At 39.4% G+C, this 20,102-nt stretch overlaps 1 protein-coding gene across 1 annotated transcript in view; it reads left to right on the forward strand.

The window, feature by feature from the left end:
* Positions 1 to 188: 188 nt before the first annotated feature.
* The window catches only part of LOC117376072 (ras-specific guanine nucleotide-releasing factor 2-like), a 20,554-nt gene continuing 640 nt past the window's right edge, over positions 189 to 20,102 (forward strand). Inside the window, exons 1-8 of the mRNA XM_033972475.2 lie at positions 189 to 788; positions 10,651 to 10,757; positions 10,936 to 11,083; positions 15,964 to 16,053; positions 16,127 to 16,263; positions 17,349 to 17,465; positions 17,577 to 17,656; positions 20,037 to 20,100. Coding sequence (XP_033828366.1) covers positions 513 to 788; positions 10,651 to 10,757; positions 10,936 to 11,083; positions 15,964 to 16,053; positions 16,127 to 16,263; positions 17,349 to 17,465; positions 17,577 to 17,656; positions 20,037 to 20,100 — 1,019 coding nt within the window. The 5' untranslated portion in view covers positions 189 to 512. The remainder of the gene's footprint in view (positions 789 to 10,650; positions 10,758 to 10,935; positions 11,084 to 15,963; positions 16,054 to 16,126; positions 16,264 to 17,348; positions 17,466 to 17,576; positions 17,657 to 20,036; positions 20,101 to 20,102) is intronic.

Below are 20,102 nucleotides of genomic sequence, written 5' to 3' on the forward strand. Positions count from 1 at the left end.
TAATAAAAATAAACTTTTGGACTGAAAAATCCCACCATAGATTTGGAATTTTGTCTTGTTTGGTTTGGTAGATTCAAATCCCTAAACACAGAGGCATCTCTCACGCCAGGCGCGCGCGCTCCGCCTCCAGGAGCAGAGCGCGCGCATCACTGGAGCAGTGACGTGTTTGTGCGCGCACGAGACTTAACCCCGGTGAAAGCCGATTAGGACGTGTTCTCCACTGGGTGGATGTTCGTGGCACCCGTATCCAGTGGAGGGCTTCCCCGCGTGGCGACGCCTCTGGCTCTTGACTCTGGAGCAGGTTTCACTCTGTGGCTGCATCATGGGCTCCGCGTAGTGCGCACTGCACTCACTGCTATGACTTTCTACGACAAAATGGATCAACTTTTACGCGCGCCTTGGCACCGCTGAGCGTTCCGTTTCTCTGGAAAAGGTTTCCAGTCTGTTCCTGTGAACATGGAGCCACAGTGAGGGATCCCAGCTCTGTCCTCTTTCCTCCTGTGAAAAGCAAGATGCAGAAGAGCGTCCGTTATAACGAAGGCCACGCGCTGTTTCTGTCCGCGGTGGCGCGTAAAGAGGGCACGAAGCGGGGCTATCTGACCAAGAAAACAACAGAGAACAGTCGCTGGCATGAAAAGTTTTTTGCCCTTTACCAAAACCTACTTTTCTACTTTGAGGGCGAACAGAGCGCACGACCCGCCGGGATTTATCTTTTGGAAGGATGCACCTGCGAGCGCACCCCAGCACCCAAGATGTCCTCCACAGGAAAAGAGTTAATGGACAAACAGGTGAGACCTGGACCAGGCAGTGAAGCTCGTATGATGTCTTTTGTCCAAATGTGCGCCGTGTCAATGTTGTGTGACATAAGCAGTAGCTTCTGGTGAGCCAAATCAACAGGTGATTGTGTTGCTGTGTGTGGGAGAAGGATGGATCATTTAGACTATAACTGTCCCTGGACCAAAAGTCCCTTTTCTCCCCTGTGGTTTCAGTGAGAAAACACAGACTTGGTCATCTTATATTGTCCAGTGCTACTGAATCTCTCAGCCTCCAGCCTCCAGCCTCCAGCCTGATGCAGTCTCCACAGCATATTGTCAGTCTCAATGTGCTGCAGTTTGGCACTTAAGAGAGAAACTAAACTTTCAGTAGCTACTTGATAAATATTTGGACAAACGGGGGCTAAATGTCTTTCTGCTCCTGGAAGTTCCCTCACTTTGTTGCTCTAACATTTAGGTAGTTGTTGTTGCTAGGAAACATTTGAATCACCATTTGTACATGCAGCTTGAGCTGCAGGGGCAGTGTGTGTGTGTGGGGGTGTGTGTGTGTGGGGGGGTGTCGGGGTGTGTCTGTGTGTATGCATGCGTGTGTGTATGCATGCGTGTGTGTGTATGCATGTGTGTGCTCCTCTGAGCTTCAGATTCAGGAGGTAGAAAAGGCTGGTCCTTCTGTAACTTGTGAAAGTCCAGATTATGATCCTATTAATCCTAAAATAATGCTCTCTCTATAAACATTTATTCATTTCCTTTTTCTCAGACTCAGGTATTGGTTCCTTGATGATGAAACTAGATTCAGGATTTGGACTCACACTTTATGTTGTGTAATGAAAAATATTGTGGCTGGTATCTGCAATTGTAATGTCTTAGTTCTCCTCTTTGCAGAATGCCCCAGACCCATCTGTCTTTGGCTCACACTACAGCTGTGATGTTTAATTAGGGTTATTTTCAATCTGCCCTCAGTTTAAGCATGTGTACATGGACTCCTCCACTCAAAAGAAATAAGAAATAACATGCTTGTTCCTTCTCAATGGCAGTATTTGATTTGGCATTAACTGGTACATTTCCTGCACTGTAAATGCTGTAAAAGCTTTTAGATTTTGTGTTTTTTTGGTAGTTTTTTTTATCAGATTGGTGCGACCACAAAGATGCTTTATCACACCCCCACAACTGCTACACAAATAACCAACCTGAAATAACTCATGGCTTGCCTCTTGGCCTTTTCCCTCCTCTTTTGTGTTTGGATGGACAGAGCGAGGTCTCAATGGTTTCCACAGTGACTGTCTCCTTACACTAGTGATGGCAAAGACCAGCAGATATGAGAGTAATTACCACAATCCCTACCATCCTGATAATCTATTGATTTCGTAGCATCACAGAGCTCAAGACCACTGGCAAGATGACGGCTATTCCCCAATCATTAAATTCATTAAATCGTTACATTTGTTTAGTTAAAATAAAAACTTGAATGAAAAAAATATAGGTTGATCTACTAAAAACAATGAATAATCGTTTAAATGTTTCTGTGGTTTGCATTACTCACAGTTCAATACAGTAACGTTGTAAAGTTAGAGTGATTTCAAACTGAAAATAGTTTATAGAGATCCTTTATTTACATGTAAAACCTTCTCGTCTTGAATTGTTTGTGCATCGGCCTCTCTTCAGCCTGCTGACTGTGCAGTTTGCTGTAAACGTGTACATTTTCCAGCTGTGCGCCTTGTTGACACCAGTAGCGGAGGATTGGGGAGCAGACGACCAAACTTGAGGACTGCTTTTGCTTTATAGATTTGATTTATCGTTAAGATTTTATCAAGATCATGTTTGCTGGTTGTGTAGAGGTTTAAGGATGGTAGTAAGTTCCCATTTTTGTGTTTTGGGTTCCTTTTCCAGCCTCTTTTCCCATTGTATGCTTCAACTTTCCTATCAGATAATGCCTTCAGGACAGAAAATCTCTATATAAAAACTATATATAGATAAAAATCCAAATATGATCCATTGAATATTTTAGCTGTGAACTGAAGCAGCGTTGTAAAAGTTAATACTACAGATTGATTTTAAAGTAAACCCATGTAATTGTTTGGAAAAGGTTGTCTTGTTGGTTCATTGCAGATGCTGATGTTGCTTTTTCCGGAAAGATCAGTGGAGGATTTGATCAAATAATCTGTAGTTGTGAGATAAGTCACAAAGACAAATATTCCTGTTATTTCTGGGTCAATAAGGGTCAATAAATGGACAGATTACACGTTTGTGCGTTATCTTTGCCGCTGTGAGATGTCATGTTGTTTGCGGTTAAAGTGCATTGACCTCATCCTGATCCCTGCAGTTTCTTGGTGCAGATTTGTGATCTCTACACTGTAAATTACTTCCGCTATTGTCTAACTTGTAATTTGCATTCATTAAAGGGGATGTTTTCAATTGTTTTTGCTGAACTGGAAAAGCGATTGTCTGATGTCCAATTAGACAGCTGGTGACGGTTTCTATTCTAGTTCCAGGACGTTGGTGAAAATAGGAGCTGCCTGATGTGTCCAATAGAGGGGAAATTGTCTTTTTAATCAGTAAAAATGTGTTTGTGTAGTAGCTTGTGGCCTTTGTCTTAAGATGTGCGTTTATTGGAGTGATAAATTCTTTCGTGTGGGCAAACCAGGTATTGACTGACCCCAATTCAGAAAAAATGCATAGACAAAATCATATATAATTGTTAGTACAGTACGCTATGAAGTTATGGTAAGAAATATCCACTTCTATAGTTTATCCAGTCTTTATTTAAGTATAGTTGTAGGTTATAGTTGTATTAGTTTTGCTTTGTAGTTGCTGGTAAAATGGACTGTAGCTCTAAAGTGTGTTTGTTCTGTATCAATCTCTAAATTTTGAAATAAAGATATAAAACTGTCCTGCCCAAACCTTACTATAATCTTTTTATCGTCCCTCCCTTGCAGCCACAGGTGAACAGAGAAACCTGTTAACAGTGTATTCTATCAAAAGTGTGCTTATGGGTTTATTGTATATGTGTTTGTTGTTGCCTGAGCGTGCTTCATGACGGCGGGCTTTTAGAGGCTGTAGCCAAGCAATTCTCTTGACTAGTAAAACAGATTTATGATACGTTCGCATGCTGCTTCTGTCGCGCTGTGGGAGTCATAGCAAACTCCAGCATCCTTTAAGGTTTGTGTCTGTATCCCTCTTGGCAGTGCAGCCACAGAGAAACGGCATTGGAAGACACAGAAGGAAAAAGGGTTGGATGCCAAATACACATATTGCTTTTTGTTGAGTGGGAGGACAGATGTGGCTCTGTGGAACAAGCCAGCTTAATCTTCAAATACAAACAGGTAATCCCTTGTCTACAATGATGAAAATACAGTACGTATGGGGACACAAGGCTCATGCACAGATAATGCAGCTACTACTTAGGTTTAGGTTTATTTTCACTTAAAATAAAGCGTGATGCATTATACGAGAGGAGCCTCAAGGGGTTTAACATGTGGTAAGCACCATTTAAATTGCATATATTAGGCTTTAATAAAGCAAAATACACAGGTTTGTATGTGAGATACCTCAAACGATCCACTTTCAAAGCAACCACATTAAACAAACTGCTACAATATTGAATAAAACAATTAAAGCAGCACTGTATGAAATGTATCTAAAGAGGACGGCTTCAAAAACAGCCACAATACGTCACCCGTTTGTTAATCATTAATACCAGAACATTTAATACCTGATAACATGACTGCATAAGGCTGAGGACTAGCTGGACCAAAACTGAGACGGGAATGAGGGCTTTTAGCTGTTTTGCTTCACAAAAATGGAATAATCTTCAAGGAAAAGCAAAACTGGATACTTTGGTGACACAATTGCAACTTTTATACACATACTTGCACCAGTTTTTAATGTCTTTTATAAGTCTGTGTTTGTTTGTTTTTTCTGTTTGTATTGTATTTTAAACAGGGTGCCCTGAAAAAGAGAAACCAAGAGCTCACATTGGGTTCCCCTGTATAAATAAATAATGAAAAAAAGAAAGAAGAAATGAATTATTACATTAAAACAGAATATAAGCTCATAAATAAAATGAAAATGAAAATATGTCACTTCTCTAACTGTGTCAAAGGCCAGAGTGAACAAATGCGTTTTAAGAAGTGATATAAACACAGTTACAGAAAAAGTCGGCTTAAAAGTCTACAGACTCAGCTTGTTATAATGTTTTGCTGCTGCTGCTGCTACTACAAAGTCCCGGTCCCCTCTGAGCTTCGGGTCTCTGTGGCACACTGAGGAGGAGCTGACCTGAGAGACCTCGCAGAAGTGCAAAGATGGAGAGAGGTACGAGGGCAACACCATTCAAACACTTTAAAACAAACAAAAGCTGGATGAAATTGATTCTAAAGAGCACGGGCTGTCAATGAAGGGAGGTTAAACAAAGTGGTGATGTGGATTTGATTACGAACAGCAATAGTACATGTTAACGAAGGCAAATTTTATGCCTTTACGAGCATAAGGAAGTTCCGTCAAATGTCCAGTCTTCGTCTACTTCCTCTTTTCTGTGTTGTGAGCTGTTGGTGGGCGTGGTTTCTTAACAAAAGCGTTTGTTTTCTCTGAGCAGACCCAATCAGAATCAAGCGTAGACCCTCATTAGAAACTCATTTTATGCCAGGTCTTGGTTTGTCAGTGACCGTGGACAGAACTAGTCTTGATTTTGCACTAAAAAGTCTTTGATTTCTGTTTTTTTCTGCGATGTTACCTGTTCAGGACCAGTTCTTTGGCCCAATCAGAGGCTAAAGTGGCACCTGAGATTAGTTTGTGGGCACTGTAAATGAAATGCAAGTTAAGACGCTTGGTTCTTTCTCATTTTTTGACTGCTTGTATCTGCGATTTTGTGCTTGAGGTCATTACATAATAACACTAAGCTTTTTTTTTATAATGTAATAATTCCTACTTCCAGTCATCACAGCCCAGTATTTTTCCACAAAATCTTGAGCGACTTTTGGTACATTGATTTTACTATTTCATTGTAGTTTGCACAAATCTTCACCTTGTATTTTGAACAATTGCATTAGCAGGACAGTAGCATAAATTAATGAACAGCTATCTCCTCTAGTATCGTATTGTAATAATATTATACTGTACGTCTATATTCATGCTAGCGATGGGTTGATGCTTTCTTCTTGTCCACGGTGCATTTTCTAAAACAACGCTCGGCACAAAAGCACAGCGAAGGCCCTGAGGGAACAGAAGAGAGAGGAGGAGACGCTGCTGGTGGATCTGATACAGAACACCCACTCCCCACTCCTGTTCACTTCTCACACTCTGTCAACAACTTTACACTGCTCCCATTATGCTCACTTTGTCTTCATTGTGTGCAAATCTGACAATCTATAAATAATGAGAGTTACAGTCAAAGTTACATAATCGTTGTATGGTCGTTCTGTAGTTTGTTGTGGAGGTGGGAAATGTGTCCAGTTACATTTTGCGAATACGTTTTAAATTAAAACCTTCTGAAAATGCGGCAGGAAGAACAAAATGGAACAAATCGGTGTATTAAGAAATGTATTTTTGTCAATATCATCCACCACTACATTGAAGTCGAGTGTCATAGCCCAGTGAACATTTTGAGGTGGTCCCAACTCTGGATAATTGAGGAGTTTGCAGGAAGAAGAAGTTACACAAGTGACTGACGAGCAGTGGTGCGAAGAATAGTTTTACAACGTATTTGATTTACTGAATTCTGGCGTATTCTGTTGCACGTCCCAGTCAGAGTAGAGCAGAGGTCTCAAACTCGCGGCCCGGGGGCCAATTGCGGCCCGCGAGAGGATATTTTGTGTCCCGCAGGACGATATGAAAGTTTAATGTTAGTGTGGCTTTACCATGTGTCACTTGCGCTGTGTACTCCTGTCACAAAAGATTCAACAAATAACGATGTATATCCATAAAATCCACACGAATTGGCCTATTTCCTCATGTATGTTGAAAACAGCCATGATGTTTGAAAAAATTTAAAATACCTGATACGCCCAGCCTCACCCAGACTCTGCCTCCTGCAGCCCCCGGCTAATTTGAGTTTGAGACCCCTGGAGTAGAGCATTGTGAATTCTGAGTTGTATAATATTATAGAGTAAACACAAAATAGGATTAAACAGCTGTATGTTGGTTGCACTGTCTGTTGTTCATTTATGTACAATTGATTAGAAAAGGAAAAAGCACACGTGTAAACACCACAAAACAGACGTGTCCTTTATTATTTACTGTTGCTGTGCAGTTTGAGGCCTGAATCTCATGATCATTAATGTTTTTCTTCACCGATAAAACCATATAAAATAGAAACAGCAACTAAATATAATTACTGAATATTAGTACTGTATTTTCCGGAGTATAAGTCGCACCTGAGTATAAGTCCCACCAGCCAAAAAAATGCAGAATAATGAAGAAAAAAACTAATATTTCTCATATAAATCGCATCTGAGTATAAGTCGCACCCCTGGTCAAACTATGAAAAAACGTACAGCCTGGAAAATACTGTATACAAGTATTTGGTTACTTCTTAACGCTGCTCACTGCTATTGACAGTAAATTGATAAATGACCAGTGCACCAGTACAGGTTAAATGAAGAGTATTTTTACAGGACCTTTCCCAAGAGAAAACAAACTGCAGCTGCACTTGTAGACCGCTCATATTGATCTCTTTCTCTCTCTCAGTACATTTTAAAGTGTTATTGGGTTTGTTATAAGAAAAAAAGGGCACACAAGCTGCACAGAGTCTGCAGAAAACCCACCAAAGAAAATAGGTAATGACTGTTATTATACGCCATACCTGTTCAATGAAGTGACTACCTCAGGCTTTAGCCGTCATTAGACCTGAACAGTGATCCAACTCCACTTTCAAATGTATATAATCATGACTTTTAGACCACCTACTTCCCATATGAATCTATATTAGAATATTATCTATATTCAGGCTTCAACCTGGCATCTTTTTGTATTAAAAAAGACGCCGTATTATGTTGCTCTGAGACGCAGCTTGAGATGTTCTGGTGTGTTGAACCATGGTGCTACAGCTTGTCTTAACGGTTCATCTACACACTACATTCCTCCACATGCACCACAGCACCCAGACCGAACTGCAGATAAAGTGAACGAGGCTAATGCTGAACCCAATGAGGGAAATACATACATCTGTGAAGATATATATTGTGTATGTAATGGATTAGATTAGAGTTTCATAACAACCTTAAAAGAGAGACTTAACACCAAACCCTAAGACAGATCACAAATACAAAACAAGATTAAATTTGAAATACATTATAGTGTTTTTTCAATGCGTATAAGTCTGATGCAAATGTATTGATTTTGTGTTGTCTTAAAAACAACAATAAACAGCTCCTGTGCCAGTTCTCGACGTCTAAATCACTGTTTGCTGAGATGTTCAACGTGTGCAAACAGCAAAATCCATTCTGTTCCATTAAGCCCTGTCGTAGCAGTTGATTTGCACTTACTAGGTCCAAATATTTTTCAAAATATCAACATATTAACATCCCTGTATAATTAGCCACGTGACAGGATGTGTCAGTCAAACCCATGTATAGGTGACTGTATAATGCCACGTTTTCTGTCCCCATGGAAACACGAACTTATGTATGGTTTGTGTTTGCTTTTGTAGGGGCCATTTTGAGGAATTTTCATCAGTATATTTTGTTAATTATTATTTGCTTTGGCTAGAATTGTTATTTAAACCAATTTAAGATGCTCACTGGGCTACTTGAGTTAGGGTTTACACAAAAATATCTGTGTGTTTCCTTTTCTAGGGCCCATTTTGCTTTGTGTTTCCTTTTATAGGCACCATTTTGAGGACTTTTCACCAGAATATTTCACTAATTATTATTTGCTTTGGCTGGAATTGTTATTTAAACCAATTTTAAGATGCTCTGGGCTTCTTGAGTTAGCGTTTACACAAAAATATCTGAGTTTCCTTTTGTAGGGGCCATTTTGAGGACTTTTCAACAGAATATTTTGTTAATTATTATTTGCTTTGGCTGGAATTGTTATTTAAACCAATTTTAAGATGCTCACTGGGCTTCTTCAGTTGGGGTTTACACAAAAATATGTATAATGTGACTATTAACCGGTAAATATAACTATGTACCAGTGGTGGGAAAGCAGTGAATGGGGTTTTAGCGGGTGTTTTGTTCACTTTTTAAATATTCTTTTGTCTTATGCATCTCTATGAATGTTGTACCTGCTGCTATGATTATTTATGTTTTGATTTGTGTGATTTTAATGTCTTTTTTATTCTGTAAAACACTTTAAATTACTTGGAGTACGAATTGTGCTATGCAAAAGAACTTGGCTTGCGTTGCCTTTCAACAAAGATGGCAGATTTGACCGATAACTATTCAGTTCATGACATTAAATCCATTGGACATTAACACAATTTCGAAAGACATCTCTGATTCAGTATCATTATATAACACCTGCCTCGTCCCGTGTCAGGGTCAGGGAGAGTGCGCATCCCAGACAACTCAGCGGAAAGGACTTAAAAGCACCGGGACACTAGAAGGTTCTTGGTTCTGTCCTTGAGGCTATAGGGCACCAGTTTGGAGCGCCTGACTGAGCTTTCATGAGACAGACAAAGCCAGTTCAGAGGAGGAGGACCGTAGCGACACAGGGATGCTAAATCAGAGCAGAGGAGGTGGAGTGGGCTGCTGCAAACTCCAGTCTATGAAAGTGTTGTTCCTCTTTAACTCACTACCCTGAGATATCGCAAAGTATCCCTGTTATATCAGTATTCATGAGAAAAAACCTTGAAAAAACATGGATTCTCGCTGTAAACGGGGTCGCCTCTACATTAGATATGACATATGATGAGATTAATGCAATAGCGTGGAACATTTTGGAGAAAGTAATCTAAACATCTTCATAGAGAATAGGATTTTGAATAGCAACATAGTCTACGAAAAAGCAAACAAGTCTACAAACCCGTTTCAGATTGGTGGCTTCCTGGTGCTCGTTTCCGTGTAGATAAACTGGGTGAACATTATAGGAAAAGCAATAACATTTTCATACAGATAAGCAGGCGACAGAACCTCCACCAGAAAATTACCTCTAGCTCTCTATATGTTATGTACGTAAACTATTTTTGCGTTCACTTATGGAGAAGTCAGGCGTGAGGAGCTAACAGGAGCGACGGGGCTAATTGATGGTAGCGCTAATGGCTAATGGAAAAGGAAGACTTCATTTTAACGAGCGTCATGTGGCTCTGAGACGCACACAGCCCCCTCAACGTGTCTCTGGGTCTTTGTGTTTTATGTTCTCACAGTCTTCTGCATCCATCCTCCCCAAATGTGGCGTATAAACTATGTCAAAGTCAAATGCAATTAATTCGATTTTTGAGTCGTTGATCAGCTTGGGGCTTTTTAATTGGGAGTTCTGCCAATCATTTATCAGTAAAACGAAGCAAAGTTGAGCGGAGCAGGGTTTAACGTTGAATAAATATTACTTTTTGGTGTTAAATGTCACTGATTGAAAGCCAGTCTTGTTTAAGTTCATGATTCATTGAAAGCCATATTTATAAGAGCCATAAAAATAAAACTGTAATGAAGATTGTGATCGAGAAAAATAGTAATTAGTGTAGTAACGCTCATGTTGCTCCCTCACCACATGACTGTTCTGCGCTTTAAACGACTTCTGAGAAAAATAACAGCTTGTTGTGAAAGGTCTATACCCTGAAATAACACGTTTAATACTTAGGAAGACCAAAATAAGCAACATGTTTGACAGTTTCTTTCATAATGATGGAGAATTCTTGCAACAAAAAGAGAAAAGCATAAGAATTTAAAGCAGCGATTTTCAATATTGATATAAAATACAGTGTGCTGAGTCTTTTCTTGTTTGTTTGCAGCACTACTTCCAGATTGTTTTCGGACATGACGGTCAGAAACCCCTGGAGCTGCGAACAGAGGAGGAGAATGAGTGCGACGAATGGGTGGAGGCGATTCAGCAGGCCAGGTTGGTACATCATGACTTTACTCCCAACTGAGGATGTTTGTTTATTGTTTATCTATTTAAATCCCCATTAGCGATCTCCAAACTTGGCAGCTACTCATCCTTTGGAAATAGCTCTTAAATCCAAAACAGCGTCTTACTTTCTCATTGTTCTCGTGTTTGATTTGTGCACTTTTTGCAGTTACTCTGACATCATCATTGAACGCGAGGTCCTGATGCAGAAATACATCCACCTGGTTCAAATAGTGGAGACGGAAAAGGTAGCGGCCAATCAACTGCGGACCCAGTTGGAGGACCAGGACACGGAGATTGAGAGGCTTAAATCTGAGGTACACACGCTAAATATAATCCCTGCATTTTCATTAGACCGCTCTGACAATGGAGAACATAATAGTGTCATTAAATGCATTTGTCTTGTACATGGACACATTTAGACACATGTGTGCATTACATAATCCAGTGGTGGACATCAACTGGTGCCAGCTGTGGCTTCAGGACAAAAAGAAACACATTTACTGGGGTTAAAATAAAGCTGTCTTGGGGCAAAGACCAGAGTTACACATTTAGACATTGTAATTACTTAAGATTAAGTTCATTATATTTTGCAGAGGTGACAGGCAATGATTCAGTTAGAGGTGAAACTGCCAAAACTCCTCACTACACATGTTAGAGCTCTTAAATAAACAACCTTACACAACACTATCACTACACTATAATGTATCTAACTTCTCACAAACCCTTTGGCACATTGCTAACATTCACATACATGAGTTTTTGGTAGATGCACAGCTTTAGAACAGCTTTTTCAGAAGATTATAACATGCACAGGTTTTTAAAAGTTTGCACATGTGACAAAGAAATGGCTAATATAAAAGCAAGTTTGCACCCACTAGTGAATGTGTATGAAAAAAAGAGGATTTGTATATCTGAAACTGAGTGATTGTGTGTGTGTATGAGCTGAATGTTTTTAAAAATGGCGTATTTGCGGAGATGTGTTTTACTAGATGTATATACAATATGTTTAGAGGTTTTTCATCCATCTACACCAAACTTTTACTTAACTATCAGCCTGAACAGGGACTACAGGTGGAAATTAGTACTTTTGCTATAACCTGGCACCACACATCTTTTCTGTTTTTTTTTTTGTTTTTTTTTAAGGTCAATGTATTGTTGTGCACTGTCCCTGTTCAAATAAAAGCATATCATACCAGATCAAGGTGAAGTGGGAAGCATAAACCATTTTAGCGACATACCAGGCTCAGTATTCTGGGTTTGCCTTTGATAAAAATGTTTTATAATTACAATTTCTTCTCCTTTTAAAATATAATCTACTGAGGAATAAACACAATTTACTCATTTACAAGAATAAAGACGAGTACCCCGAGCTTTTCTGTACAATACCATGTTAAACACTATTACATTGTGTTGAGTGAAAGGCTGCTGGTTTGCAGTTAAATGGATGTGTTTTTCTTGCTACTCTAAATGCTGATTCCGGTTACAGATGCCATATGCCTATGGGTATGCATGCCTGTGTGTTCTGTGTGAAAATGCTGGTGAGTGGGAGTGAGTGGTGACTGTGTGTGGGAGAAGCCTACTGCTTTCCAGAAACAGACAAACGACTGAAACATCACTCTTTCCTCCTCTGGCTCGCCATGTCCATGCAGCAATGTTAACCTCTGCTAGTAACAGTTTCACAGCTCATCACTGATATATAATAATGAGAATTTTATATTAATGAGAACTCGACAATATCTACTATGGCTTTCAGTTTGTACAAATTGCCATGAAATATCCAAAACATAAATGCACAAATGTTGCATCTGATAATATTTATTAGTGACTAGACCCAAGAACTCACTGTATTGCAACAAAAAACTGCATTTAACAGTATTTGTTTTAGGTGTCTCCTATCTTTATTAAATATTATCGCGCTTTTGAATGTTGTAAAGTCATCTGAAACCCATCAACGGAGAAACAGTGGAAAGAAAGAGGGAAACAAACACCAACCTCAGACATTCTGTAGGTCCAATGCATGTGCCACAGTTCTACCACTGAGCAACAAGTTGGGACACTAAACAATAACTTCCACAAATTTTACCCAACTCTGTCATAATTTACTTATAAATCCTCGAAAGTAATCAATTATCTAAATAAATACACACTTTCACACTCCGATTTGTCATTACCCGGTACATCTTGGGTGGAGGAGGAAGCTAGAAATATAACAAAATGTGCAGTTTGGGTGGAGGTGGGAGCATGTTGGCAATGGTAGCATCACATAGTTTTACTCCGAGACATATTTTGTAAGTAATGTTTTAATACAACAGAATTTGCAAAATACTATAACATTGAATCATTCAGTGTGTAGCAACTGATAACGTAATAGTGGCAAATAATGCAGTAATAATGTCAATAATGTAATAATTTTGACCCATAATGTAATAACGATGGGGAGCATTGAGACTAGAGTATTGGCTGCAGTTGTTAGATTCAGGCTTAGTTTCAGGTTTCATTTGTTTCCGACTCCTCCTGCAGAAATTTGACTTGGAGCAGAGGTCAGTAGCATTAAAATACAGACATGACACCCAGGCCTTTCTGTGTGGAGTTTTGCATGTTTCTCCCCGTGTCTGGATGGGTTTGCTCCGGGTACTCCGGTTTCCCCCATCAACCAAAACATGAACGCCCTTCGAGACAACTGTTGTTGTGATTTTGGGCGTCACAAAAATAAAATGAATTGCATTGAATTGAATGACATGACATGACATAACAAAAACCAAAACAAACTAGACAATATACAAACAGTCCATGTTGTTAATCATTTTTATGGACTGGGCCACAAAGAGTTTTATGCCTGTTATTTTCACATAAAGGAGCCCTGTATCTCCTCACAGACTGCAGGAGCTCACACTGTGTCGAGCACATGAGAGGGAGCTCTGATGATCATCAGAGCCTGTCTCACAGCTCACTGTTCAAAGAGGGTCCAGCCAGATTAAACACACCCATGATGTGACCAGTCTAAGGACCTATACTTGACAGTCAGGCGTCCAAACCAGCTGACTATTACCTTAGCACTATACCTTAGCACAGACTCTATACTAGCTCTATAGAACGTCAGCATTATATTTTGGCTGACTCCAAACACGCTTAATCTCCTAAGAAAGTATAGATGCTGGTCTTGGCACACACACTCGTCACATGCTCAGCTCATATGATCGTCCACTTGAACCTCTAAATAGTTATCAATTGAGACTTAAATTGTCTGTCCATGTATCACTACCTCATCCACTCCTCAGTCACTACAACCTCTTTGTTTTGTTCACATTAACATGTAAGTAGTGATCATCACAACATTTAATAAAATGGTCTGCTCCAGATGTGTGGCTGCTGATGTCAGAATGGCCTGTGAGGAGATTTAGTAAAACGCTGTCATTTGTAAACTTGATTACATACTGGTCACAGTCGTTTGAGTACAATGTAAACCAAAGTGCACAGCTGACTGTACTCTGGGGCACCTCTGTGCTACATAAGGTTCCTTAGAAAACACAGACTCACCTTTTGTGAGCGTTTGGTCAGAAATACACATTACATTATCAGAGAACACCACTGTGGTACATATACACATGCTCCTTCAGGTGGTCCCTGGACAGCTCTTCAATTCATGGATGTACCTAATTTAGAGTTCATTGTATCCACATTTTGTTCTTTAGATTATAGTATTTTTTGTTTAGAACTACGGTGGAAATGGTGCAGTCCACTTTTAGACCTGGTTTAGTCCTAGATTAGGCCTGGAATAGTCCTGTTATAGACCTAATTTAGATCTGGCAGCGCTCAGAAACCCAAATATTTCTTTGGTGGTACGTGGTGTGAAAAGTTTGAGAGGCTCTGACATTATATTACTGGCAAGGAGCTATTACATTATTGGCTCAACAGTCTTATTACATTATGGGCTTATTACATTTAAACTTGGCTAAAATGATTGCATTATTGGCTGTTATTACGTTATCAGTTGCTACAAAGTGTCATGATGCTTCTCAATATAATAGACTTGTTTGCTTGCAGAACAGCTCTCCCCAGGTGGAGTTATTGGTCCATTGGATTCGCTGCTGACATGTTTATGCATCTTGATTTGTGCAATAAGAGGTTAGGAAGAGAGCTTGCTGGAGAGGTTATGTTGCATTAGGGAGGAGTTATGTCTGCAAATGGTTTATGCTGGTTGTGTTTTACATCTCCCCAGAAGCAACAAGTTTCGTTCAGTTGCACGCTGTGATCGCATCATTGCTGTGTAGTTTGAAAATGGCAGTTTTGAGAGTTGGCATCTGCTTGTCTAGCGTCTGTGAAAAACGACAAAAAAAGAGCCATTGTGAAGTCCGTGCTCCGTTTCATTCAAATACGGCTCATTTGTGTATTTTCTGCATATTTGGCTCAGTGTTTATGAATAATTGATGGAACTAACCGCTCTGATTGCAAACACTTATCAGACTGGCTCAATGTGGAGGAACTAAGAATAAATAATGCAGCTTAGATTTAATTTTGCACCTGTGATAAATGTGCCCCATTGAAGCGAGCCCATTCAAATCGATGTGAATATAATGAAGCTAATAATAAGGCCAATCATAACTGCTACGCAGGTTATATGGACCTCCGAATTGTTAAGTGCAACCAATTATGTGTGCAGGGTGATAAAGAGTGCATTTTCAACATCTAACTGAGAAGCTATGGGAAAATGAAGACAGCCATTCTTTTAATATCCACATTAGACACTTCTACAGTACAGTATATGCATAATAGAAGGACACGGTGTACAATGTGTTGAAGGTGCTATTTAAAAGTGACTTCTTTCACTTCCACCTTCTTGTCTCCATGGAGATGTCATAGCTTTGCCTGGAAAGTGCAACAGTACAGCATTAAAATGAGCCATCATCGAGCAGGGAAAGTCAAAGGTCACATGTGCTCACCTGTTTTTTTGCAATAAAGTTAGTTGAATAAATGCAAGATAAAAGGTTAACGCCATATTGTCTAACATTATAGACAAACAATAACATCTCCAGGGACAGAAGCAGGTCGCGAAACTTTTCCACCATTCTCAGTTAAAATGTTTTGACTCTAAACTTTTTTTTTTACTTTGGACTCCATCTGTGTTGTGTAACTCTAACTGTTAACTCTTAAGTGTATTTTGTTTACTGAATTATCGCACCGAATGCCGTTACAGATTGTAGCTTTGAACAAAACCAAGGAACGGATGCGCCCGTACCACGTCCCTCACAATAATGAAGACCCAGATATTAAAAAGATCAAAAAGGTAAACGGTGTAGTGTACGTCTGCGTCTGTGTGTTTTGCCTTTGCCTTGTTTAAGCTGATTTGTTGTGTTCAGGTGCAAAGTTTTATGCGAGGCTGGCTCTGTCGAAGGAAGTGGAAGATCATTGTACAAGATTATATCTGCTCCCCTCACGCCGAGAGCATGAGGAAACGTAACCAGATTGTGTTTAACATGGTGGAGGCAGAGACGGAGTGAGTGCAGAGCGATCCATATGCTTCTTCCCCTTTTGCATTTATAGAGAAGTGATAGAAAAAGTCAAGAATTTTATGTGGCTTATTTTTTTGCTTAAGTAATGAAATACATTTACATTTAGAGTAGTACTGATTTGGAAAATGATTCATTGATAACCCAACTACAGTGGTCCCTCATTTGTTCTAAAAATAACCCGCAATAGGTGAAATCCGTGCAGTATCAGCTTTATTTTTTACAATTATTATATAAAACCCCTCACCACACACTTTACACACTTTTCTCACACAGGCGTTAACATTTTCTCACATTTCTCTCTTGTTTAAACCCTCTCAAAGTTCAAACCTTCGTAGATTAAAAAAAAAAAGTACAGTATTATAACATGAAACCAAAGATCAAGACCTGTTTTCAAGCCCAAAAGAAAAATATAAACATTTTCCTATACTGTAAATGAAAATGATAGCAATCAAACCTTGTAAATTTGGCTGAACGCGTTCTGTAAATCTACGAAACAGCGAGACCACGAAAGGTGAACCGCGATATAGTGAGGAACAAATGTACATTAATGCGATCCAAGTATTTGAAGTTTTGATCATAAACCACATCTGTATGTTTTGAAACTGCACTGCCTTTACTTTACTCCATGGATGTAGTATAATAAGAACTATCATCATTACTCACTATGTAACAGATTTGTCATTACACATATTTTTCTCAAACTACCCAATAACCCAAATGTTTTAAAATGATTCTGCAATAAAAAAACATTCCTTGAAATAAAGTAGAAATGGCTTCAGAGGTAGCCATCTGCACGTTTTGGCTCTCATCCAGAACCCATTTTCAATTTGATGGTTTTGGTCTGCGACTCTAGTCAAATTGGCTTCTGGATTGGCACCGAAATGTCTGGGTTTCAAAAACATTACCCTGATGACTACGTCTGAAACCATTTGTAACTTGGACCACTCTGAGACGAATGAGGGATTACAGATTCTCATTTCTTGAAATACAAAAATGAGAACTTTATAATCACCCTTTTAGTGTTATATCTGGTGCTTACTTTGGTGAAACTCTCTCTGTGTGGTCGCAGGTACGTGCACCAGCTGTACATCCTCGTCAACTGTTTCCTTCGGCCTTTGAGAATGGCCGCCAGCTCCAAGAAGCCGCCCATCAGCCACGACGACGTGAGCAGCATTTTCCTCAACAGGTGTTTCTCTAATGCTTTTTCTGCTGTAACTCAAGCAGGTAGTGCAGACAGGAAGCAACTATAGTGCCTCTATTTCCCTGTATCTGACATGTCTGTGTGTCTCCTCTACAGCGAGACCATCATGTTCTTACACGAGATCTTCCACCAAGGACTCAAGGCGCGGATCGCCAACTGGCCCACCCTAGTGCTGGGTAAACTTCATCTGTTTATCTCTCAGTAACAGCAGTTTAGGGAATTATGTAGCTTAAAGAATAATGAATACTTCCATGAAAATGTAACGTACTCTTACATAGTTACATTTTCCAATTAGAGCTCCTAGAATAATTTATACTGAGTGGAAAAACACAATGAGGGATTAAAACAGCTGTATGTTTGTTGTGCTGTTTTTGCACTTATTTATCACTAATTACAGAAGGAAAAACAAGAGCTGTGTTTTCTATTTTTTCTCACAAATTCTGCACCGTTTGAAGCCTAACTGGCTTGATCAAATACTGCCATGTGTTCTTTTTATTTTTTTAAATGAAACAATAACCGAGTAGTACCTGAAAGTTACTCAAAATGAATGCGTTTCCACTTTCTTTCTTGGGTTTTAGTTTGAGCCCAGTCCAGATATAGACTTGTTCTGACTCTGGCTTAATCCTTTTATAGTACAGGTTATGAATTTTGTCCCAGTTTAGTCCCAATTTTGTGTTCTATCTGAAAATGTGAACGCACGCTGTACTTCCTTGTTACTGCTAACTTAACACTGCTCACATATTTTCCTGGTGTCTGTAGAGATCACGGCCAGGGTTTGCGTTGTAATCACTCACACGTCACTCCTTGCTGACGTCTCTTGGCTCCATTCACACACACACACACACACACACACACACACTCATTTGCCTATCTCTGTCTGCACCACACACACGCACATTGTCTGTCGGACAAAGAGCAGCCGGGGCAGAAGGTGGCCCACATTTCCCCTCCAAAAATCTGATCACACACACACGCGTCGCCTTGGAGACCGCAGCATAAAGACTGGAAATTACTTCTGACAAACTCAAAGAGGAGATGTTAAATGATCTCTCTCAAATCTCAGCGTGAGACGTTGCTAACACTTTCAAAGAGCATCATCTTTTACTTTAAGATTTGTAGGAAACGAGACGCTGGTTGTGCACAGTCAGTAAAGATAAGAATCTGCAATAAAACATGAGCTTATCATTTCAAGATGGTTATGGTGCAATTCACTATTTAACATTTTTTTGCTTTTTGCTCAGCTTTTCTGTTTTTTGTCCAAGTTAATTTTTTTTTGTCCAAGTCAAAATTTTGCCCAAAGTCAAAACATATGGGAAAAGACATCTCACAAGATCATTTTTGGAAGTGGTGGAACGGAACAAAGCAAAAGTATAGCAAAAGATGAAGTTTAAGTCTATCAACTGGACAAATCATTGCAGCAGTGAAGACATTTTTGCTGTTTATCCAAGACACTTCTTCAGGTCTGGCCAGATTACTGCTGGACACTGCCTTATATCTGTCTGAAGGGAGGGGCTAACTACACTGAAACTGTAAACATCTATTGTCTCCAGTTTCAGCTGAGACTACCATATTCAGCCCTTAACGACCCTGATATTGTTCTCTTTGTTCTGGGTTTGAGGATGGAGTTGTAGATGGGGGAGAGATTATGTATCAGGCCCCTATTTCTGGTTAAGGAGGATTCTCTTTCCTAACAAAAACAGCTTCTTTAACTCTCCTCTCAAACCATTTTTCTCTGGCTCAGATCTGAACCTCACTCTCTTCAAATGAGTGGTCAGTGTTTTAGAGATGGTGATGCACAGCAGACTGTGGTCCTGAGGAGCTCCCACGATGGTGTTGGTACATCCTCTTATGAAGTAGCTGTTTAGTTTCTCCAGTGTAACTCTCACTACACTCTTCACTACACTGAAGGGAGTAGCCACATTACTTTGTTTATGGCTCAGGGTTTTGTCCTTTGGGTGAACCAGTTTTTGTCTTAAAGTGTTTGTAGTTTTGAAATAGATGGGAATCTCATACTGTCTAAAAATTCTCTGAAGTTTTTCAGACACACAATTTGTTGTTGCTTTGGATCAGACCTGGGTGACTAAGGGTTTACACAGACAAAGTAAAAGTAGTGAAGTACTGGACTAAATTTTAGGTATCTGTACTTTACTTAAGTACATTTTAAAGTGTATCCTTTTTACTTTTACTTTATTACATTTGAGAGCAGCTATCTGTACTTTCTACTCCACTACATTTTTGAAAAGGACTGAAAAGTAAAAGTATGAACGAACACAAATATACTAATAAAAACAACTAGGAATTCAATTTTGTTTAAATAATTCAGGTCAAATCTTTATCAAAATCAATACAGTTGTTCATGTGATACTTTTACGTTTGCTTGGATATTTTTTGGTGCTGTATTTGTACTTTACTTAACAAAAATATGTACTTCTTCCCCCACTGGTTCAAAGTACTAACAGTCTTGTATGAACCGTATATGGGATAAACAGATATTCTACAAATAGGAATCATTATCCATTTGCACTACACTATGAAACCCTCTTGTGTCTCGTTCAGCGGACCTCTTTGACATCCTGCTGCCGATGCTGAACATTTACCAGGAGTTTGTGCGTAACCACCAGT

Source organism: Periophthalmus magnuspinnatus, chromosome 9 (assembly GCF_009829125.3).
Source record: "Periophthalmus magnuspinnatus isolate fPerMag1 chromosome 9, fPerMag1.2.pri, whole genome shotgun sequence".
Lineage (NCBI taxonomy): Eukaryota > Metazoa > Chordata > Actinopteri > Gobiiformes > Gobiidae > Periophthalmus > Periophthalmus magnuspinnatus.